This window comes from Microcebus murinus, chromosome 9, assembly GCF_040939455.1.
Source record: "Microcebus murinus isolate Inina chromosome 9, M.murinus_Inina_mat1.0, whole genome shotgun sequence".
In the NCBI taxonomy this organism is placed as follows: Eukaryota; Metazoa; Chordata; class Mammalia; order Primates; family Cheirogaleidae; genus Microcebus; species Microcebus murinus.
Window position 1 is genome coordinate 98,003,552 of NC_134112.1, and position 19,982 is coordinate 98,023,533.

The window sequence follows — 19,982 nt, forward strand, 5'->3', positions numbered from 1 at the left end:
GGCTGGGGGGCATAAGCCGGACCCTGACTCCCACCAGACCAGCTTCTCCAGAAAGACTCCTCCTCCAGCCCGTCCAGCCTGAGACCCAGCCAGCAATCTATGGGGCCATATATAGGGCTTCGGGGGCCTCTGCAGTGATCTAGACCCCCACCCAAACTCCCCGCATGTAGCACGTCTGAGCTGTCTTTGCCCCAGACTACTGCAATGGACTCAAGGGAAGAGCTTTACCTAGAAAAGCTCAGGGCCCAGCTCTGCCACCCATCTGCTAGGTGCCACGTAGCCTCTGGGGGCCACATCCTCCTCGGTGCATACACTGGGAGTCCCTCCCCTCCTCTCCTGCTGAGGAGCCCTGGGAAGGTGAAACAAGGGCACAGCGACGCAGGGAAGCCACCTCCACAGCTCCTGCATGGACGTGCTGATGCCTAGGCAGGCTGGACCACTCTGCCCCCCCCACCCCTACCTGCTGACCTCCGGCTCCTCCCATCCTTCTAGCACCCCTTCATCAAAGGCTTTCTTGACTGCTCCATCTGGCCCGCACAGGTGCCTCTCTTTGAGAACTTCTAACAAAACGCCCCTCGTCCAAGAGACCGTTGCGTGCTGGCTTCTGGGTGAGCGAGCATCCTCCCTCCGGCCAGGCAGGGCTGGCAGCTGCGGAAGGACTGATGGTGGAACTCAGGGGTAGTAACCTGCAGTCGTGGCAGGTGAGGACAGGCCATGGCCCCACCCTCGCACCTCCCTTCCGGCTCCAGGAGCACAGACCACCTTTTACAGCAGAGTCTGCCCACTTCAAACCCATGGGGCCTCCACCCTGAGTCTGGGTGGTACACCGAGCCACCGTGGGAATTAAGGTGTCTGTCGCTGAAGCAAGATTCAACCTGATCAACAGTTAGCCTGAAACACAGAGCTGACCACCTGGGAAGCCGGGGGAAGGGCAAGGGAGAGCAGGAGCTGCAGCACATGGACATTCCTGAGCCTCGGGCTCCTCAGCCCCCTTCACTATGACCCCACACCCAGCCCGCCACGGGGCAACAAAGGCACCCAGAGCTGCTACTGTCCCCCAGGAGACAATCTGGGGGGCCCTGTCCTCCTCTAGTGCTCTGGAAGCTTCTGGAACTACGCTCTATCTTGGGTCCCAGCACACCCCAGAGAGCCTAAGGAGGCATTGATAAAGCCCTGTCCCAATTCCAGCTCTGCCATGGGTCACTGCTTAAACCAAGAGTTTTATCATTTGTCCCTGACTTGTACACCCAGAGGACACTGTGAAGGACCAACAAACAAATGCAAGTGCCAGTGAACCCCCCCCCGAAAAGTCAAATGGAACATTCGAGCTCAAAACACATGACAGTGACCCAAACAAACTGAGAAAACTGGTATTATTTGCAGATGATAGAATTATCTCCCTAGAGAGAACAAAAAAAAAAGCAAAAAATAAATAATTAGAACACACAAGGGAGTTCAGCAAGGTTGCCAGATACAAGATCAGCCCACAAAAATGGAGAGCTTTGCTCTATACCGGCAATAAAGCAATTAGAAAAATAGCCAAAAACAAGATATCTTTTGAAATAGCAACAAAACTACAAAGTGTCTAGGAATTGACCAATAATACACAAGACCTCTATGGGAAAAACAAAACAAAACTGTAAGCTAATAAAGCATATAGAAATGATCTGGTAAATGGAGAGACCGTCCAGGCTCTTGACTGGGACAAATATTATAAAGACTATTAATTCTCCCCAAATTAATCTATAAGACCAATCCAATTCCAATCAAGATTCTAATGGGTGTTTTCTTTCCAGGAACTCAACAAATTTTCCCTAAAGTTTATAAAGAACAGAGATCCATGAATAGCTATGTCAACCTTTAAAAAGAAGAAGAGAAAAGATTTGCCTGACCGGATACTAAGACATACTAAACACTATAGGGTTTGTTTTGTTTTGTTTTGTTTTGTTTTGTTTTGTTTTGTTTTTTAATGTAGTTTTGATGCAAGGGCAGAGAAATATTTGGAACAGAACAGAGCTCAGAGACAGACCCCTGGCTACTTGGGAAATTAATCCATGATAAAAGTATCCCCACAAATCAATGGAAAAGAACAGACTGTTTACTAGATATGTTAGGAAAGTTGGCTCATTACATGGAAAAAATAAAACTTGATCCCTACTTGACACCACATACGAGGTAGGCTCAGGATGGATTAAAGATCCAACTCACAAAGGTAAAACAATTAAGTTAACAGAAGAAAATGTAGACCTTGGCAGCCTCAGGATGGTGACTTAACTTCTTCAACAAAACTTCAAAAGCACAAACAAAGCTAAAGATCAATGAATTTATATCAAAAGTTTTATCTTTGTTGAATAAATTGAAGAGAGAGTAATGGAAGAAGATATTTGCAATATCACAATTCAACAAGGAATTAAAACCTGGGACATATTGAATATTTAAATATACGCATTCGTATTTCTAGAGTACCCAGCTACCCTGCAAATCAACAAGAACAAAGACAGCAACTACAAAAGAAAATTGAGCAAAGGGCAAAAGCAAGCAATTCACAGGAAAGTAAACCCAAAGACTGCCGAGCCTTAGATACTCAGACTCACTAGGGATCGAAGAAATGTGGCCGGGCGTGGTGGCTCACACCTGTAATCCTAGCACTTCGGGAGGCTGAGGCGGGAGGATCACTTGAGGCCAGGAGTTTGAGCCTGACCTGGGCAAGATAGAGCCCCTTTTCCACAAAAAATAAAAACTTAGCTGGGTGTGGTGGCTCCCAGCTACATGGGAGGTTGAGGCAAGAGGATGACTTAAGCTCAGGAGTTTGAGGTGGTAATAAACTATGATGATGTCACTGTACTCTAACCCAGGCAAGAGAGTGAAACCCTGTCTCAAAAAAAAAAAAAAGAAGTCAAAGAAATGCAAATTAAAGCAACAAGAAATCACAGCCACCTATTAGGTTGGCAAAAATTAGAAAGGTAGATAATGTCACGTGTGGCAGAGATATGGAGGTATAGGAATCTCATGCTCTGTGTAGGAGGGCGGTGATGGGTACAGCCGTCCGAGTGCACAATCTGGCAGTACTTAGCGGAGTGTCTACCTATCCTGTGATCCAGAATCCTACTTCTGGGAATGTGTCCCACAGACATCATCACACAAGTCTGGAAGAGACCATGTCCGAGGATGCTCATGTAGCATCGTTTCTGGTGGCAGGAAGTTGGAGACAATCTGGGGTCCCTTCCTGGGAGAGTAGGCAGGTGGCTACGTACCATAGCATGTGACGCTACAGGCTAGACATCAAACAGCAGCCCAGCTGGTCCTAAAGCATACCCATGAGTAAGAAAAGCGAGCGCCAAAACACAACATATAGCACAATATCATTTACATAAATTAAATCTATATGAATATATCCAGACAAAATACACATTTGCAAGAACATATGCAAGCAACACATTCACAGTAAGTACATTTGAACCGTTGCCTGTGGGGAGGGTAATGAGACTGGGGAGTGAGATAAAAGGGAAAAGGAAAAAATAAACTGAAAGAAAGGGGGAAAAAACAGCAACACAAATGCTGTGGTTTCAGTTATTTGGGGGAGAGGCAGGAGCTGGGGCCGGCAGAAGCCCAGAGAGGGGTGGGGACAGGTGGGCGGGTGCTGAGCAGGGTGCAGGGTGGGGCGTGCACGTCGTAGGAACAGGGGTGCTAAGGCCTGGGTTGGGCTCACTTCCACAGTCACAACAGCACTGTTGTGCTGCAGGGCATCACCCCTGCAGGACCTGCAGCCACAGGGGTGATGCCCTGCTTAATGGCCAGTAGAATGAGCCCTAGCACCGCATGCTGCACTGTGGGTGTCTGTCATCTTGTTCCAGGAATGCCCTTGCTCCCCGCAGTGCATGGGGGACAGGTGCTATGGTTCCACCTAGCAAATGAGGAATTGGGACTCCCAGACCCAAGCTAAAACCCACGTTTCCTGAGGCCCTGAGCCCCCCATGCCCCAGAAGGGCCCAGCCTGTGCAGTGCTGTTCCATGCTGGGCAGGGCTCTGGGTTGGCAGGGACAGCTGGGTGAACTTGGGCAAGTCCCTTAGCCTTTCTAGGCAAGAATTTCCCTCCTGTAAAGTGGCAGAGTTAATCCCGCCTTCCAGAGGGCCGTCAGGACAGCGTGAGCCCCCAGTTTGCAAACTGTGAAGTACAATCACGTGTCTGCATGTGCTGCTGAGCAGCTGCCATCACCCCAACCCTGGCTGTGCTCTTCGGCAGCTCTGAGACTCTGCCCCCCAACCCAGACCTCCTCCGCCCACCTCCCCAGGTGAGGAGGCTGTGAGCCCCCAGGTGCCTTCCCTAACCCCACAATGTCCCCCACACATGGCAGGACTGGGGGACTCCCAGCTCCCTCTGAGGCCACTTTTCCCTGGTCCCACCTTCCTCTGGCCCTAACAGCCTTCTCATCTTCTACGCCCCCTCCCAGACCTGGCAGTCTACCATTCTAAGACTTTTCACAGAGGGGGAGACCGAGGCCCAAAGCTGGGAAGTTATTTGTCCAAGGTCACACAGCAAGTCTTGAACCAAGCTGGAAATTGCTCCCAGGTCACCCGACTGCCGGGGAAGCTTCTGCAACATAGCACCCTGCCCACTTCATCCATTCGGCCATTCGGCCATTCGGCAAGTGCGCGCTGCGCTCTCCACCGTCCGACAGGCACGCAGATACCACAGAACAAAGCAGGCAGGTCGCTTTGCTGCCCTCGTGGAACTTCCAAGCTAGTGGGGGAAGATGGACATGGCAGCCTCGCCCAGCACCATAACTGAGGCAGAGGGTGGGCCAAGAAGACACTGCCTAGCCCTTAAGGTGCTTCCGACCTGGTGGACAAATGACCAAAAAGGAGAGGGCTTCGTTTGAGGCCAACCACAGCTGGCAGCATGGAGGCCCCCACAGGCCGAGCTGGAGCTGCTCCTGTCCTCCCCTCTCTCCGACCCCTCCTCCCCTCCCCTCCTCCCCCTGCCAGGCAGGGAAGTTCTGTTAAACGCTCACACTACAGGGTGAAATATTTTCCACCTATATACAAGGGGGCGGGCAATGACAGACAACGTGTTTTTAAAGAAAAAGGATCCTTCTCAACCCAAGTGCAAAGTCCCCTAAGGGAGACAATCCAGGGCACCGTTGGGGAAAACATCTAAGCATGAAAGGGCTTTCTTGGAACCTCTCAAATCACACCACATAGGGAGCCACCTCTGCGTGGAAAAGAGGCCCCGTCTCACCCGATCTCACACCCCCAGCTGACCCTCCTGCTGCCCCACACCCCCTCCCCAGAGCCCAAGGCCACCGGCAAACTCTGCTCCCTCCCAGACAGCTCTGCGCAAATATTTACATAGCTCCTCTCAGGGGCTACAGGAGACACAACAGCCAGGAGCCACCCTCCCGACACTCTCCAGACCCCAGGGTGGGCTGAGGAGTAGACAGCACCCTTCCATCGAGTCATGCCTGCCTCCCCCTGGGTGGGACTGGGACAGGAGGTGTCCCCAGCAGACGAGGGCAGCCAGTCCCAGCTCAGGAATGACCCCCGGGAACCCCCGGCCTCCAGCAGCCGGCAGTCTAACCGGGGAGGGGGACCGCAGAGGGAAGGCGCTGCGTGGGGAGAGGCAGCTGCCCCGAGGCAGGGCCACGAAGGAACGGCCCCTCAGGCTCCTGTGCCCGCACCTGGCAGCCATGAGGATGCTCTCACCTGGCCCTGTCTCCAAGCTGCGCCAGGCCCTGGCCAGAAGGGTAGGGACACTCCTGCCCCTAAAACGAAGGGAGCCCCCCACAATGGCTTCAGCCCCATGAGAAAAGTACTCCTGTGTCTACACTCACGCCCTCCTGGGATCGCTCTGTTCTGCTTCCCATCTCAAGGAGACAAAACCCCCTGTCCCACCCGCCTTCCCAGCCTTAAGGCTTCCCATTTCCAGGCAAACCTTCTTTTATCACCAGCCCAGACTGATGGGAGGCCTGGGGCCTGCGAGGATGGGGAGAGGTGTCTGAGATGGGGAGGGGTCAGCCGTGAGGGAGAAGGAGGGACTTGGTGGTGACAGGGCAGGGATTCTGACTTAAGGGGGGCAAGGAGGGATGGGCAAGGTGAGGAAGAGGACAGGAGAGACGTCTAGGGGTGGAGGGCAGAAGGCCCAGAGGAGTGAGGCTGACACCAGCAGTGCCTGCAGGAACACCTGGGAGGCTAGGGTCTGAGTCCCGGCACAGTAGCCTAGGGGGCACGGGGTCACCTCTGGGGCACTGGGTGCACAGAGCACTAGGGAGCAGACTTGGATGGCAGGTCCCCACCCCTCCCCCAGCCGCAGCATCAGCTGTTGCAGTGGGGGCCCTCTGACCCTGCTACCATGGCAACCAGCCTGCAGCTGGAGTGGAGAAGCCGATAGACTCTTCTCTAGAGACACCCCCATCCCCACCCACGCACAGGCTCCCGGGGACATAAGGACATGGAGCCAGGCCAGGACAGTCTGAGGTATGGGGAGCTAGACAGCCTTGGAGATAGAGGCCCTGAGGGGCGGGGGACACTGGGGAAGAGGGAAAGAGGCACGGAGGAGGGCTCAGGGGTGCTGAAGCAAGGGACTGAGAGAGACAGATGCAGGGAAAAGGCGATAGAGAGCAAGGGCACAGAGAGTCGCCTCGCGGGCAGGGAGGGACAAAGTCGCCATGCAGGCAGCCAGAAACAAAGGCAGGGAGGCTGGAGATGGGGCAGTGGGGAGATGCCCTAGGACGGGGCACAGGCAGACTGAGCACAGCAGCGGGGAGGCGAAGAGGGGAGCAGAGATGGAAACAAAGAGGGGAGAGAGAGAACACAGAGGACAGGGGACAGGGGACAGAGAAGGGGACCTCCTCGAGGGCTGGTAGAGGAGCAGCCACAGATCCCCCAGGGCAATGTGGGAGCACAAGTGTGCACGCAGCCAGCACCTGCTGCCCAGAGTGCCTCCTCAGGGCCCTGCAAGGGTGTCACCACCAGCCAGCCCCACTGGGCTCTGCTCCCAATTCCATCTTAAGCCTGGGTCTGGTTTTAAGGGGATTTGGCACAGAGCCAGTGAGTCCCAGGCACCCCGTGTCTCTCCCTCCAGCCCATACTCCCCCAGTCTAGCCTCTCCACCTCCCAGCAGTCCCAGCAACTAAATAATGGGGCTGTCTGGCTCCAGGCCCTGACACTGCACAGAGCTAGGCTGGAGGCACCGACACAGCACAGCTGTCCACTGCGGCGCCTGCCAGCAGAAGGCCCCGCCTCCTGCCCAGCTCCCCCTTCCCCAGGGCTGGCCCAGGAAGAGACCCCGAGAAAGGCCTGGACAGGACAAGAAGTGGCACTGGCATTCCTCATCTCCACCTCTACCTGGCCCATACGCACACACATGCATACAGCCCAGCCCGGGTCCCGGGGATCGCACAATGGGCTGAGTGTTTCCGTGCCGAGGAAGAGGAGGTTAATAAACTCTGTCTGCATCGCCCTAGGCCTAGAGTGCCAGGAGAAGTGGGGTCCTAGGTGCCCAAGGGCCAAGGCCAGCCTTGGCCAACAGGAGATACCTGAGCCCCATGGAAACTAGGTGAGAGCAACAAAGGGGGCAGGCAAAGATGGCTGGCATGGGGCTTTCTGGGTCACAGCCCCACTTGGAGTTGTAACCTGGAGAGGGGAAAGAGTTTGAACTTGACCGGGGGCCCTGGGCCCTAGTCCCTCTCCCTCCACTGATTCGCTGGTAATCGGACCTCTGCTTCTCAGCTCCTCCATCTGTAACTTGAGCAGGCTGGATTAGGTGATCCTGGAGGCCACCAAGATTCCACAGTATCTTCTTTGCAGCAGGAGTCCCATGAACATCCTCTCCCCAAGGAGCCAGCCTGGACCAGGAGGGAGGGACAGCTCCACCTAGGTGGACCCCATCATCACCACATACTAAGGCCAAAGACAGAAACACTCAGACCTTGCTGCCAAGGGGCCAAATCCCCCGGCACAAGTGACACCCGCAATGGGACTGGCACGTTTGTGGAACGAGGCCCACTGCAGGCACTCAAGAGAGAGCTCAGCGTCCTTGTGAGCTTCCCCAGTGAGCCACATTATCCCAGACGCAGAAACAGGCTCAGGAAGTCAACCAACCTGTCCAGTCGTATGTCATTTCCAGTGCTAGACATGAACCCAGGACTCATGGGAGCATATTCCTTCCATTGCACCAGTGGTTTGCAAACTTTTAAAACAAACTTTCACATAAAATAATGTACAGCATACAGATAGACCTGTAGCTATTTGGCATCATTTGCAATATGTGACAGCAGAACAGAGCAGGTAGGGCTCTAGTCAAACAGCCGTGGCCTGTGTCCCAGCACTGTCACTTTCTAGTTGTGTGACTGTGGGGAAGTTGCTTAATTTCTCTGAACTTCAGTTTCCTCATCCATACAATGGAGATAAAAATAGTATCTACCTCCCAGGGTGGTTGTGCAGATTGCATGAGATAATTTAAGGGAAACATTGAGCCCAGAGTCCAGCCCCTAGAAACCATCCACTGCCTTCAGGGCTTAAATCTAGCCTCACAGCCCTGGCCTCCTGCCAGCTAGAGCCCTGATTTGCTGTGAGCAAACCCTTTTCCACAGGGCCACCGATGCCGCAGACTGAACCCTGCACAAGCAGGGCTATGGAGGATTTGGGCCTTCCCGGGACAGCCTCCACCAACCCTGAGCACACAAGGATGGATGGGGCATGGGGCATGGGGCTGGCTGGCTGGCTGGCTGGCTCCCAGCAGGAGGCAGAGCATGCTCACCTCCTGCAACAGGCAAGCTCCTGGAGGGCAGAAGCCTCGTGGGTCCTGCAGACTGCTCCATCTCTAAGAGCCTAGCGTTGCGTGGGCTCAGTAAATGCTTATCAGAAGCACACTGGTGAGTAGCAGGGTTTGGGCAGTCCAGCCCTGTGGTGCCCGCAGGCCCCAGCCCTGCTGCACTGCCCTGCCCGAGCAGAGCCCACCCCAACAGGGCAGCTGTGGCGTGGGAGCAGCCCCGCCCCAGGCTCTGTTTATCTGCTCTCCGGAAGCCCAGAGCAGCAGGGCTGGAAGGCGGTGGCTGAGCAGAGACACCTGGCGCAGGAGGGGGTAGCAGGGCAGGGCGCTCAACAGATGAGACAAAGGGAACTGAGGTGCCAGGAAAGACACACACGTCCTCCAGGTGCCATTGAAGTGCAGAAAAGAAAGGAGCTAGGAGAGGAAGGCAGAGAGCAAGCCAGAGTCCTGCAGCCCTCCAGGGCCTCACCTTCCCTGACATCTTCTCAGACTAGTCACCTGGCAGGGACTGCCCTAGGATAGCCAGAGGCCTGTGGCCAGAGGTCAGTCTCTAGCTGCCAGCCTGACCTATTAACTCCATCCACGCGCGCACCTGCCATCCCAGCCTGGCCTAACTCTAGACCACCTTGTTCAATGTGCCCACACCTGTCCAGAGAAGAAGGAACCCGAGGCTCCAGGCCCACAGCCTAGCAGACCCCCTGGAAACCCCGAAAACCATCTACCAGAGTGAGGTGGGGAGAGGCAGATCACGCCTCCCACCTGGCACACCGCAAGAGCCCCTCCTAACCCACCTCACATACCTCCAGGCCCCGCCCCGGCCCGCTAGGCCCCGCCCCGGCCCGCTAGGCCCCGCCCCTCCCGTGGCCCCGCCCCGGCCCGCGCCTACCATCTTTACGGTAGAAGGCGATCTCCACTTTGCGCTCCTCGGCGCCCAGCAGGGCCTGCGCGATCTGCGCCGCAGCGCGGCGCTGCGTGCGCGGCCCGTGCAGGAAGTCGCAGGTGCAGGGCCGCTGCATCACCTCGGCCCGCGAGTAGCCACACAGCTCGCAGAAGCCGTCGTTGCAGTAGATGACGGCGCAGTTCTCCACCCGAGCGTTGGCGATGATGAACTTGCGGCCTGGGGGGTGGGGAGGAGCCGGCACGTGAGCTGGGACCCTGGTCCCCGGGTCTCCCAGCCCTTACCCACATTCACTTGTCACACGCAGCCGCCCGGGGACTCCCCGCCCCAGGGAGCACAGCAGGGACTGGGGTCCCCAGCAGGGGGCGAACGCAGCTGTGCCCAGACACAGGTGCCTCGGCGCGCCCCCTCCCCTGCCTGGCTGGCTGCGTGGCTTCCCTCCGGCTGGCCGCCAGCAGCCCGCCGCCCCCTCCGCGCCCGGGGCCGAGGCCAGCCTGGGCGGGTGTCAGCAACGCGTGTCAGCAGCCGCGGCGGAGGGATAAACACTGGGCCTGGAGAGGGAGCCTGGGAAAGGCCAGAGATGGCGGCCAGCCTTCCCTTTGCACCGGCTCCTCTGGATTCTTCCTCTAGACCCCTGCTCTCCAGACTAGGGGGGCGCTCCCTGAGCCACTCCTTACCGGAGGCTCCCTAGGAAATCCCAAGTGTCTGAGGATCCTGCCAGGTCAGTACCTCCTGGGACTTCCGAACCCCCTCTGAGGGCAGCTGGGGGCTGGGAGGGAAGTAACACATTGAGCACCTACAACCTTTGTCTCATTTGATGCTCTGATAACCCTCTAAGTAGATGTCCTCATCCTCGTTTTATGGATGAAACTGAGGCTCAAGAGAAGTTCGGCACCATGCCTAAGTCTTGCCAGTGCCAGCTTTTGAACCTCGGTCTGGCAGAGGAATAGGCTGAGGGTCACAGGCAGAAGTCCAAGGTCAGAGGGAGCAAGGAAAGGGACCTGCAGCTCCAAACACTGACAATACCTGGAGCCTGGGATGAGCCTGAGACACTGGCCCACTTTAGAAAATAGACCCAGGAAAGGGGACCTTTTCCCAGGGACGTAAGGCCTTTCTCAGTTTAGCCCCATCAAGGAGAGGAGCCCAGTGGCTCCATTTCCACTAGACTTGGCTCCGAGGCTCTGTGCCCGCCCCAAGAGCCAGGCTGGCAGGTGAGCAGCAGGCAGGCAGCCTCAGCTTGTGCCAGCCATCATGCTCGGGGGATAAAAGCTTTTTTTATAAGCAGAAGTTTCCGGCCACTTTGGCCATTAATGCCAGGGATTTCTGTAGCAATTGGAACCCTCCCCGTCCCCTCCCTACAGGCACAGCCCTTAGGCTGCAGCCCTGGGCAATCCAGACAACAAGGCCATGCTGCTGCAGGGGTACCCTGAGACCAGCCCAGCCCATTAGGCTCTGGCCTCCTCCTGCCTTTCTGGGCCCTCCCTTCCCCTGGCTTCCAGGAAGTTACTTTCTGGAGTTGAGTCATCTTTAGGTCAGTTCCTGAGGCCCCCTAAACCTCCCAGGCAGCCACCGACCCCAGGAATGAGAGCTTCCTGTCACATGAACAGACCCCCAACTCAGCCTCCATCTCCACCTCAGCCCAAGGCAGTCCAGAGTACCCGCAACACACACACCAGCGTCACAGAAGCAAAACTGCTCCCATCCTCACTCCCAGGCCTGGGAGAGAAGAGCAAATTTCTTCGAAGGCCACCCCCCCCCACGGAGATCCTGGAATACCGGGACCAAAGGCCTGCCCCTCCTCCAAGAGGTGGAAACTGAGACCTAGAGGGAGCAGAGAATCCCTCAAGGTCACAGGACAGTGGGTGGCAGAACCGGGGCTAGAAGCCAGCACCCCCCCCCCACCCAGCACAGGTTCTCTGTCCCTGTGCCTGCACAGCCTCCCCAAGCTCGCGGGAAGGAGAGCCCCAGGGTGAGGTCCTCCACCAATGTGACTGTCTCCACCCCCTCAGGATCATCTTGTTCCTCGCTTCAGACGATACTGCCCATCGAACAGAGCCCGCCCTCCCCCTACCACAGTTACAAGCACACACTGTCCTGTGTTCACAGGGTCATGGGCAAGGAATGTCACCCTCTCCCAACTCCCAGGGCCCTTGGCAGTCACACCCACTGTGGCACATGTGGCCTTGGGGACAGGCACATGAACACCGGGTGGGTGCAAACACCCACACCCAGAACATTTACTTATCATGGGACACTTCTAGAAGCCTCCCCTACCAGGTCAGCATTAGAGGTGCTTGTCGTCACCACAAGGGGCTTGGGGGACGGTGCCCAAGGCAGGAAAATCCACAACATAGGGACACCAAGGGAAGCAGGTTACCTTCAAAGCAGAGCTTCAGCCCCAGGCCACCCTCTCACCACAGGGCCCACAATCTTGAACCTTGTTAAAGACACCTCCCACTGCCTAAGCAGGGTCTAACTCACGGGTGACACCCCACATACACACTTGAGCAGATTAGGCACTGACCCTACATTCTTAGCTTTCAGTCCTTCACATTGAACACAGTCAAGATTGGTACGCTGGCCAGGCACGGTGGCTCATGCCTGTAATCCCAGCACTTTGGGAGGCCAAAACAGGAGGATTGTTTGAGGCCAGGAGTTAGAGACCAGCCTGGGCAACACAGTGAGACTCCCACCTCTAAGAATAAATAAACAAATAATAAGAAAAGATCTGCATGCCCACTGTACTCTTAGGGTCCCACAGTTTGGGTTACATACACTCTCATGTCCTTGCACGAACAAAGCGCCATCCACGTCCAGGCACCCAGAGTTGGGGACACCTGCACTCTCCCATGCCACCCTCCCTTTCCTGCACACTCGGAGTGTCACATTCTCCGACCCCAAAAACCTGCGCTGAGCCTTCTGCTCCAAGCTCCAATACTATGCCCCTTGGCCCCATGCCTACGGGCCCCCCAGCACCAACACTTGTCCCCGCGTCCCCTGGCCAGGGCCTGAGGCCCACCAGCCCCCACTGATTGCACTTAGCGACGCACACGGCCCGGGCACGCCCCCCATCCACACTCCGAAGAGCTCGGCCCGCCCCCAGAGCCCCTTCCCCGCCCGGCCCCCTCCCCCACTCACTCTGGCCCTCAAACTTGCGGATGATGGTGTCCAGGAAGGTGTTCTGCGGAGCGACGTGGCCCCTCCGCACCGGCATCCTGAGCCCATGGGCGGGCCGGGCGGGCCCCCACCCACCCCGGCCCGGCCCGGCCCAGCACTAGGCTTCGGGTGGCCCGGCCGGGCCGTGGTCTCCGCACCCCGCGGCCAAGCTGAGCACGGGCGGGGCCGAGACTAGACTGCGGGCGCGGGGTCCCCGCTCGGCTCCCGGCTCTGGACCGCGGGCCCGGCCTGGAGCCGCCTGAGCTCGAGCCGCCCGCCGCCCGCACACCTGTCTGCCGGCCCCCGCCGAGCCCCGAGCCCCGCTCCGCCGCGTCCCCGCGCTGCGCTCCGCCCGCCCGAGCGCCGGGCTCCCGGCGTCCGCCCGCCCGCCAGCCCGCCGCCGCCGCCGCGCCGACTGCCGCTCCGGCGCCCGCGGCTCGGGCAGCGCCTGCGGCTCAGCCCGGCCGCGGAAGGGTTAATGCGGCGCGCGCCCCTCCGGCTCCGGCCCCCGCCTCCCGGCCCCCTCCCGCCAGCCGCGCGCCCGCAGCGCCGCCCTCTCCCCCCCACCCCGCGCGCCCGCCCTTCCCATTGGCTGGGCCGCGCCGAGGGCTCCCCCGCCCCAGCCCCCCGCTCTGCCCAGGAGCCCCCGGGACTCGCGCACCCCGGAGAGGGGGAAGGGACCCTTAGGGGGTGGGAACCGTGAGGACAGGTGCTCCAGCCCGCTTGGAGGCGGCCAGGGAGGTGGGTAGAGATTCCATGCTCATCCCTAACTGGGGGCCGAGAACCCTGGTTTGCAGGGCAAGGCCCGTGCCTGTGCCCTAGTGCACCACCGCGCCAAGCGCTGGCTCGGTACACACAGCCTGCGCTCAGTGCCTACTGGCGGTGACAGGGGCAAGGCCTGGGCCTTGGGGAGATGAGCCCAGGGTCAGGGGAGACTCGGGAAGTGGGAAAGGCAAGACAATCTGGAGGCCCCAGGCCAGCAGTGATTTGACACAAGGGTGGGTGAAACTTAGGAGGGGCACGCCCCCCACAACACACACACACACACACACACACACACACACACACACACACACCCTGAGGTTATGCCAGGCTCTGCATGGGGGCTACGCAGAGAGGGACATTCTGATAGGAGTTGTGGCCTCCTGGCTGCGGGATCAAAGAGAGGCCCTGAGCATGAGGTTCTAGCCAGGGGATCCCCGCGTGCGGGCGGCCCGCCCTCCTCCTGTAGCGCAGGGCCAGCCGTGCGGGCCCAATCCGCGGGCTCCGGGCCCTACGGGCGACGGCCACGGCCCAGCCCCTCGGAAAACCCTGGCCCAGCCGCAGGCCCCTCCCCCGGCCAGCTGGCTCACTCCTGCTGCAGCTCCCTTATTTAGGCAAGGAGGCCTGGGGACGTCAAGGCCAGGCGGGGTGCCTGCCCGCCGCCTGCCTGGGTCTGAGTAAGGGTCTTTGGGGTGAGGTGTCCAGAGCCGGAGCAGCCAGGCAGGGCCTCGGGAAGGCCAGGGCGGGGAGGAGAGTGCTGACAGCTGAGTGGGCGGGCAGCGGGGAGGGGTTGCCGCTGAGCAGCCGGCCAGGGTCCCCTCCCTGCAGCCCGATCAGAGACCTGTCTAGATGGATGGGGCCATGTGGGGGCTCCTGAGGGCTTGCAGCTGCCTCTGTCCTTGGAGCAAGGGACTGAGTCTTGTCACCAGCAAGCATCATCATGGGGTGTTGGGGGAGGGGAGGAAAAAAGGGCAGGGAAGGAAGCCGAGTCTGGAAGGAAGAAGGCACAGAAAGAAAGGTCGTGGTGAGACCACCCTACTCAGACTCTCACCTTCCACCCCAGAGCAAAAAGATGCAAATACTGGGGCCAAATGGGGCCACTGTCCAGCAGATGACACCCTTTTTTATTTGCTGGTGGGTGGGCAGTGACTCAGGGAGGCAGCCAGTGGGAGAGAAGGAGGTGGCTCCACCAGCCGGTGCTAAAAAAGTCCAGAGGCTCTTGCCTGTGCAGTCATCCCTCAGGCCGTCTCCACCGCCAGCGGCTTCCTCGCTCTCGCCGGCATGCCCAGGGCCCTCAGTGGCACAGGCTGCCCCTCCTCTGTGATTTGGCAATCAGGTGGCCCCAACACATCTGGGTTCTGGGGGGAGCCCAGTCCATGACTGGCCCAGCCCATGCCCCACCCCATGGCCACCCTTGGCTGCTAGGTTGCCTGCGATAAGTTGCAAGTGATTCCCATGTGAGTGGACTGTCCTCCCTCCAGGGTATTGGTATCAGGGTATTGAGAGAAAGTGAGCAAAGGCCAGCTGAGAATGGGCTGAGAGGGGGACAATGGAAAAAGTTCTCTCCAGACCAAGGGAGAGGGAGCCAGGCCCTGAAGGGGAGGGGCCACTCATCTGACCTGGCCAGCTGTCCTCCCACTGCTGTGCCCACATTGTTGGTTCAGCCCTCTGCTCTTATCCCAAAGGGAAGACAAAGGACGTGGAGGGACCCTAAAAGAGAGAAGGCCAGGCACGGAGTAGCCCTCCTTCTGTGCAGAGAGGCAATAAGAGAGTTGTTCCTTCAGGCTAAGGAGAGCCAGATATCTCCCTCTCTCTCCCCCTCCCCTAATGACTCCCCTACACACTAACACACACTCACACACACACACATACTCAGAAGTCCAAGCCAAATGCACATTTCTGACTTCCTTAGAGGCTTCCGGGTAGAGCCTGAAGGCAGTCCTACTCAGCCACCCCCACAGTCAAGAACTGAGACGAGGAATTGAGGCTGTGAGATGAGATGAGACAAGCTCTCCCCAAGGTGTCCTTCCTGCGGTCACAGATGCCAGGCACTAGGAGGTAAAGGACAACAGAAGAGCTGATGGAGAAGCCTCCCGCCAACTTCCCACCTCCGCTACCCCCACATCTGGGACAAAGAGAAAAGTGCTCAGTCCTGCCCCCAAGAGCTGGGCTGTTGAGCATCTAGAATGTGCCCCATCTGCAGCTCAATCAGAGCCACTTTTCAGGGACCATTCTTGGGAAGAGCTTTCCCCAGCCCTTCCTGTGACTAAGGGAAGGGAGAGGTTGTATCTACAGTGAGACATATAAGCTCCTCCAAGTTCCCAGAAAGAGATAATTTAGGGAGAAAAGTCTACAGAAAACATTGTGCCCACCCCACTCTGCTCCTGCTCAGTCTGAAGGAGTTGAGCCAAGACACCTGGGAGGAAAACAATGGAAGACTTCCCCTGCTATATGCCCCCAAGGAGCAGGCCAGGCAACATACAGCCAAAATCAGGCCCAGGAGAGCAAGCAACACTCACAGGGGACTGGGCAGCAGTTCCAGTCAGACGGGCGCAGGAGAGACAGCTCATGGAGGAAGGGTTCCTCAGAAGCCGCAGGGGAGGAAGAACAGCAAGACCGGCCCTAGCGTTCAAAGGGAAGCGTACACTCCATGGTGGGGCTTTGTCTTCTGTGCAGCTGTGCCCTCAGAATAGACATGTTTTCAGATATGATCTGGAGTTGGAGGAGAAGAGAACCAAAGAAACTGCTTGTTTCCCCTCCAGAAGTGTGTCCTCGGGGCTATAGACAGGAAAAAAGGGAAGGAAGAGAGGGAGGAAGGGATGTACCTCAAACCCATAGCCAGGAGCTGGGCTCTCTTCACTCACTGCCCTCTGTGGCTCCCCACACAGCAATCCTGTCTGCCCCTGGCCCATTCCAAGGTCTTCTTCCGACAACCAGATACCCACTATTGGTGGGATATTTTCCCTGGCTTCATGGTATCAAAAGAAGCCAGTAAAGTCCTGGAGACAGGGATTCTGGAGACCAGACTGATCTGGTTGTGATTCTGGTTGTGCTATAGTTGCAATAACGAATGTTTACTGGGGGTTTCTAAGCACTGGGCCCGGTGCCAGACACTGCTGGAAGACAGGAGGGAGAGACCAGGATCCCTCCTCCAGGGAGTCACAGTCTAGAGAGTTTCAAGAGAGGTGGAGGGCAGACAGAAACTGTGCAATCTGGGGTAAGCGCTGTGGGACTACAAGGTGGTGTCGCTTCATTTTAAGGGAGAAGTCGGGGAGGGGGGCCTTGCCAGGGCGAGAGTTTTCACAGCAGGTCCTTGAAGGTTGAGATGGGGCAGAGCAGAAGCATTGCAGGTGGAAAGGACCACATGAGCGAAGGCGTAGAGACTGGAGAATGGAGAGCAAGTCAGGATGACACAGGTGTGGTGACAATGGAGCAGTAGAGTGGCACCATTTGCGGAGAGCCGAGGAGTATGAATTTTATTTTGCATGCAAAGGGGACACACTGAAGGAACATGGTGGCAGCTGAAATGTATCATCCATGAATGTAGAAATCGTATCTGTACTGATCCTAGCACAGAGTATTCATCCAATAAAGGTTTGTTGAATGAATAATACGTGTATAACAGTTTGGAGAAACTGAGGTGAATATAAGGTTCTTCAGTTATCTGTTGCTGCATAACAGCCATCCCAAAATCCAATGGCTTAAATCAATGTCAGCGTTTATTTTGCTCATGGATCTGCAACTTGGGCAGGTTCACCTGGGATAACTTGTCTCTGCTAGGGACTCGAGGCTCAGCCACTCATGTTTGGTAGTTGATGCTGGCTGTCAGCTGGAACCTTAGCTGGGACCTAGGACTGGGGCCAGACATCTACATGAAGCCTTTCTGAGTGGCCACCTGGCTTCCTCACAGCATGGTGGCTGGGTTCCAAAGGCCAGTGTCCCTAAGGCAGATCAGTCATAAGTTGCATTGCCTTTAATAACATAGCCTTAAAAGTCACATCAAATAGCTTCTACCTAATCATGGCCCACCAGATTCAAGGAGAAGGAACATAGACACCCCCCTCAATGGAGGAGTATCACTGTCCCACTGGAAGAAAAAAGTGCCATGGGATATATTGGGAAAATAGCATCTGCTACATTAAGCTATGCAATAGTCCAGAGGAGAGATATCCAAGACTTGAGCCAGGTCAGAGTGATGGAAAGGGGCCTATTTGTTGTGTACCTATAGGAGTATCACTAAATCTCACTTTCCTTACCTATAAAATGAGGAGATCAAACATGCTGGTCACCCAATGGCAGTCTCCTTTAAGATTGTAAAAAAAAAAAAAAAAAAAAAAAAAACAAGCTTGTCTCTGAGATACCTTCCAGCTCCAACAGTGAGTGATTCCTTAATTCTACACAACAATATGCCCACCCATGGGTGGTTCCTCCATTTTCCCTCAATACTTACCTCCACCTCTACCTCCACCTCCGGCCTTTGCTCCCTCATCCTGGGGGCCAATGGCTACTCCACAAATGCACCATGGTCCATCCTACATATCTATTTCAGACTAAAAAAATAAGTGGAGTGGGAGACCCTTAAGGACAGGTGAGAAGACCCTGAGACTGGTCAGACTCCGACTCCACCTGCTGTGTGCTCATTACCATAGCTGCGGTCCCCAACCACCAGGCTGCAGATGGGTACTGGCCCATGACTTGTTAGGAAGCAGGCCACACAGCAGGAGGTAAGTGGCGGGTGGCCAGCTACAGCCATTCCCCAGTGCTCACATCACCACCTGAGCTCCACCTTCCCACTGCCCCATCCATGGAAAAATTGTCTTCCATTAAACCAGTCTCTGGTGCCAAAAAGGTTGGGGACCACTACTATAGGGTCTACTGAAAACAGCAAACATATGATATGGCCTCCACCCACAAGGAGTTCGTAATCTGAGGAGAGAGAACAAATGGCCATGAAATGTCACAAAAACAATCTAGTGTACTGATGGTATGTGGAGTGAAGTTAAAAGAAGGGAGGGCTCTGAGTGGGCTGGGGGAGCCAGGAGAACTTTCTGGATGAGCTGGGACCTCCTGGATGGTAAAGGTTTTCTTAGGCACAAAGGAAGGGGGTGAACATCTTCAGAAAGCAAGATCCCAATAGGAGTCTGGTGTGGGTCCTCCCACCGATATATACTTACCCCCAAATGAGAAAGAAAAGAGTCAGTTTAAGCTTCCTCTGCCTGACAAATTAACAGCCATGTGTCCCCTTGATTTAAGGACTGGGATCTTTAGACACAAGATAGGGCTTCAAGTGAGGCTCCAGAACTTAGTGAGCATTAGAAAATCCAGAATTACTATATAGCAGGGGCTGATGGGGAGGGAGAATTAGATTATAAGGGGGCTAGGACATTTATCTGAAGGTTGAATTTGCATGTATTCCTTTAAAAAATATTTATTAAACACCTAAAATATATCTAACACTATTCTAGGAAATAGGTTGGGTTTTGTTTTGGTTTGGTTCGGTTTCTATAATACCCTCAGAGTTTTCAGAACCAGTGCATTATTTTGACACAGACTGGGGGTTATTTTGGAGTGGCTTTTAGGTACTTAAAAATATTAAGGATCAAGCCAAGCCATGCTTTGGGCTACCCTGCCAGGGAGGCTGCTGGGGAGAAGATTCCAAGCTCATTTGGCTTCTCAACCGCTCCAGCCAGGCAGGAGCTCTGTCTCTGTCCAAGGTGCTGAAAGTCCTTCATGCCAGGCTTGGCAGGAAACCAGGAAAAGACAGCTCAGGTGAGCAAGTCTGGGGCTCTTTTCGAAACACAGTGAAGTAGATGGCCACCCCAAACCAGGAGAATGTTTCTGGAGCTGAACTGTAGCTCCAGGAGGCAGCATGAGGTGAGGCAAGAGCCGGCTTTGACAGTTTGTGTTGAAAACCCCAGGTCTCATTTACATGTGTCCAGAATACGCCTTCCTCCCTCAACCCCACCACAGCCATCAAAAAAAAGATATGAATACACTCCTGAACTTTACACTTGCAACTCTGGGGATTTCCTTTGGGAGTTTCTGTTGCTTTATGAAATATTGGAGCCAGAAGCGGAGACTTTCATATATTAGATGATAAAACAGAGCTTTGGAGTGGTGAGAACTCTTCCTCAAGGTTGTGTCACAAGTTATAAATAGAGCTGCACAAGAAGTGAGGTCTCCTGGTTCTTAGTTAAGTGACTTTCCTACCATACCAGGCCAGGTGGGGGGTTATACACCACATGTAACAAGAGCTAAAGAAGTAGGGAAATCAGGGTGTGTGTGTGTTGTGCTCACTTCAGCAGCACATATACTAAAACTGGAATGATACAGAGAAGATTAGCATGGTCCCTGCACAAGGATGACATGAAAATACCTGAAACATTCCAAGAAAAA

General features: G+C 56.0%; 1 protein-coding gene and 1 non-coding gene across 2 annotated transcripts in view; one reads left to right on the top strand and one right to left on the bottom strand.

Annotated features, from left to right (window-relative positions):
• The window catches only part of KCNH2 (potassium voltage-gated channel subfamily H member 2), a 32,426-nt gene extending 19,495 nt beyond the window's left edge, over window positions 1–12,931 (bottom strand). The window contains exons 1-2 of the mRNA XM_012786147.3: window positions 12,807–12,931; window positions 9,657–9,887 (exon numbers count right to left, since the gene is read on the bottom strand). Of these exons, the coding sequence (XP_012641601.2) occupies window positions 9,657–9,887; window positions 12,807–12,882 (307 nt within the window). The 5' untranslated portion in view covers window positions 12,883–12,931. The remainder of the gene's footprint in view (window positions 1–9,656; window positions 9,888–12,806) is intronic.
• Window positions 12,932–19,875: 6,944 nt separating this feature from the next.
• Window positions 19,876–19,982, top strand: LOC142873145 (U6 spliceosomal RNA). The gene has a single exon (XR_012921193.1). It is a non-coding gene; the product is annotated as a U6 spliceosomal RNA (small nuclear RNA).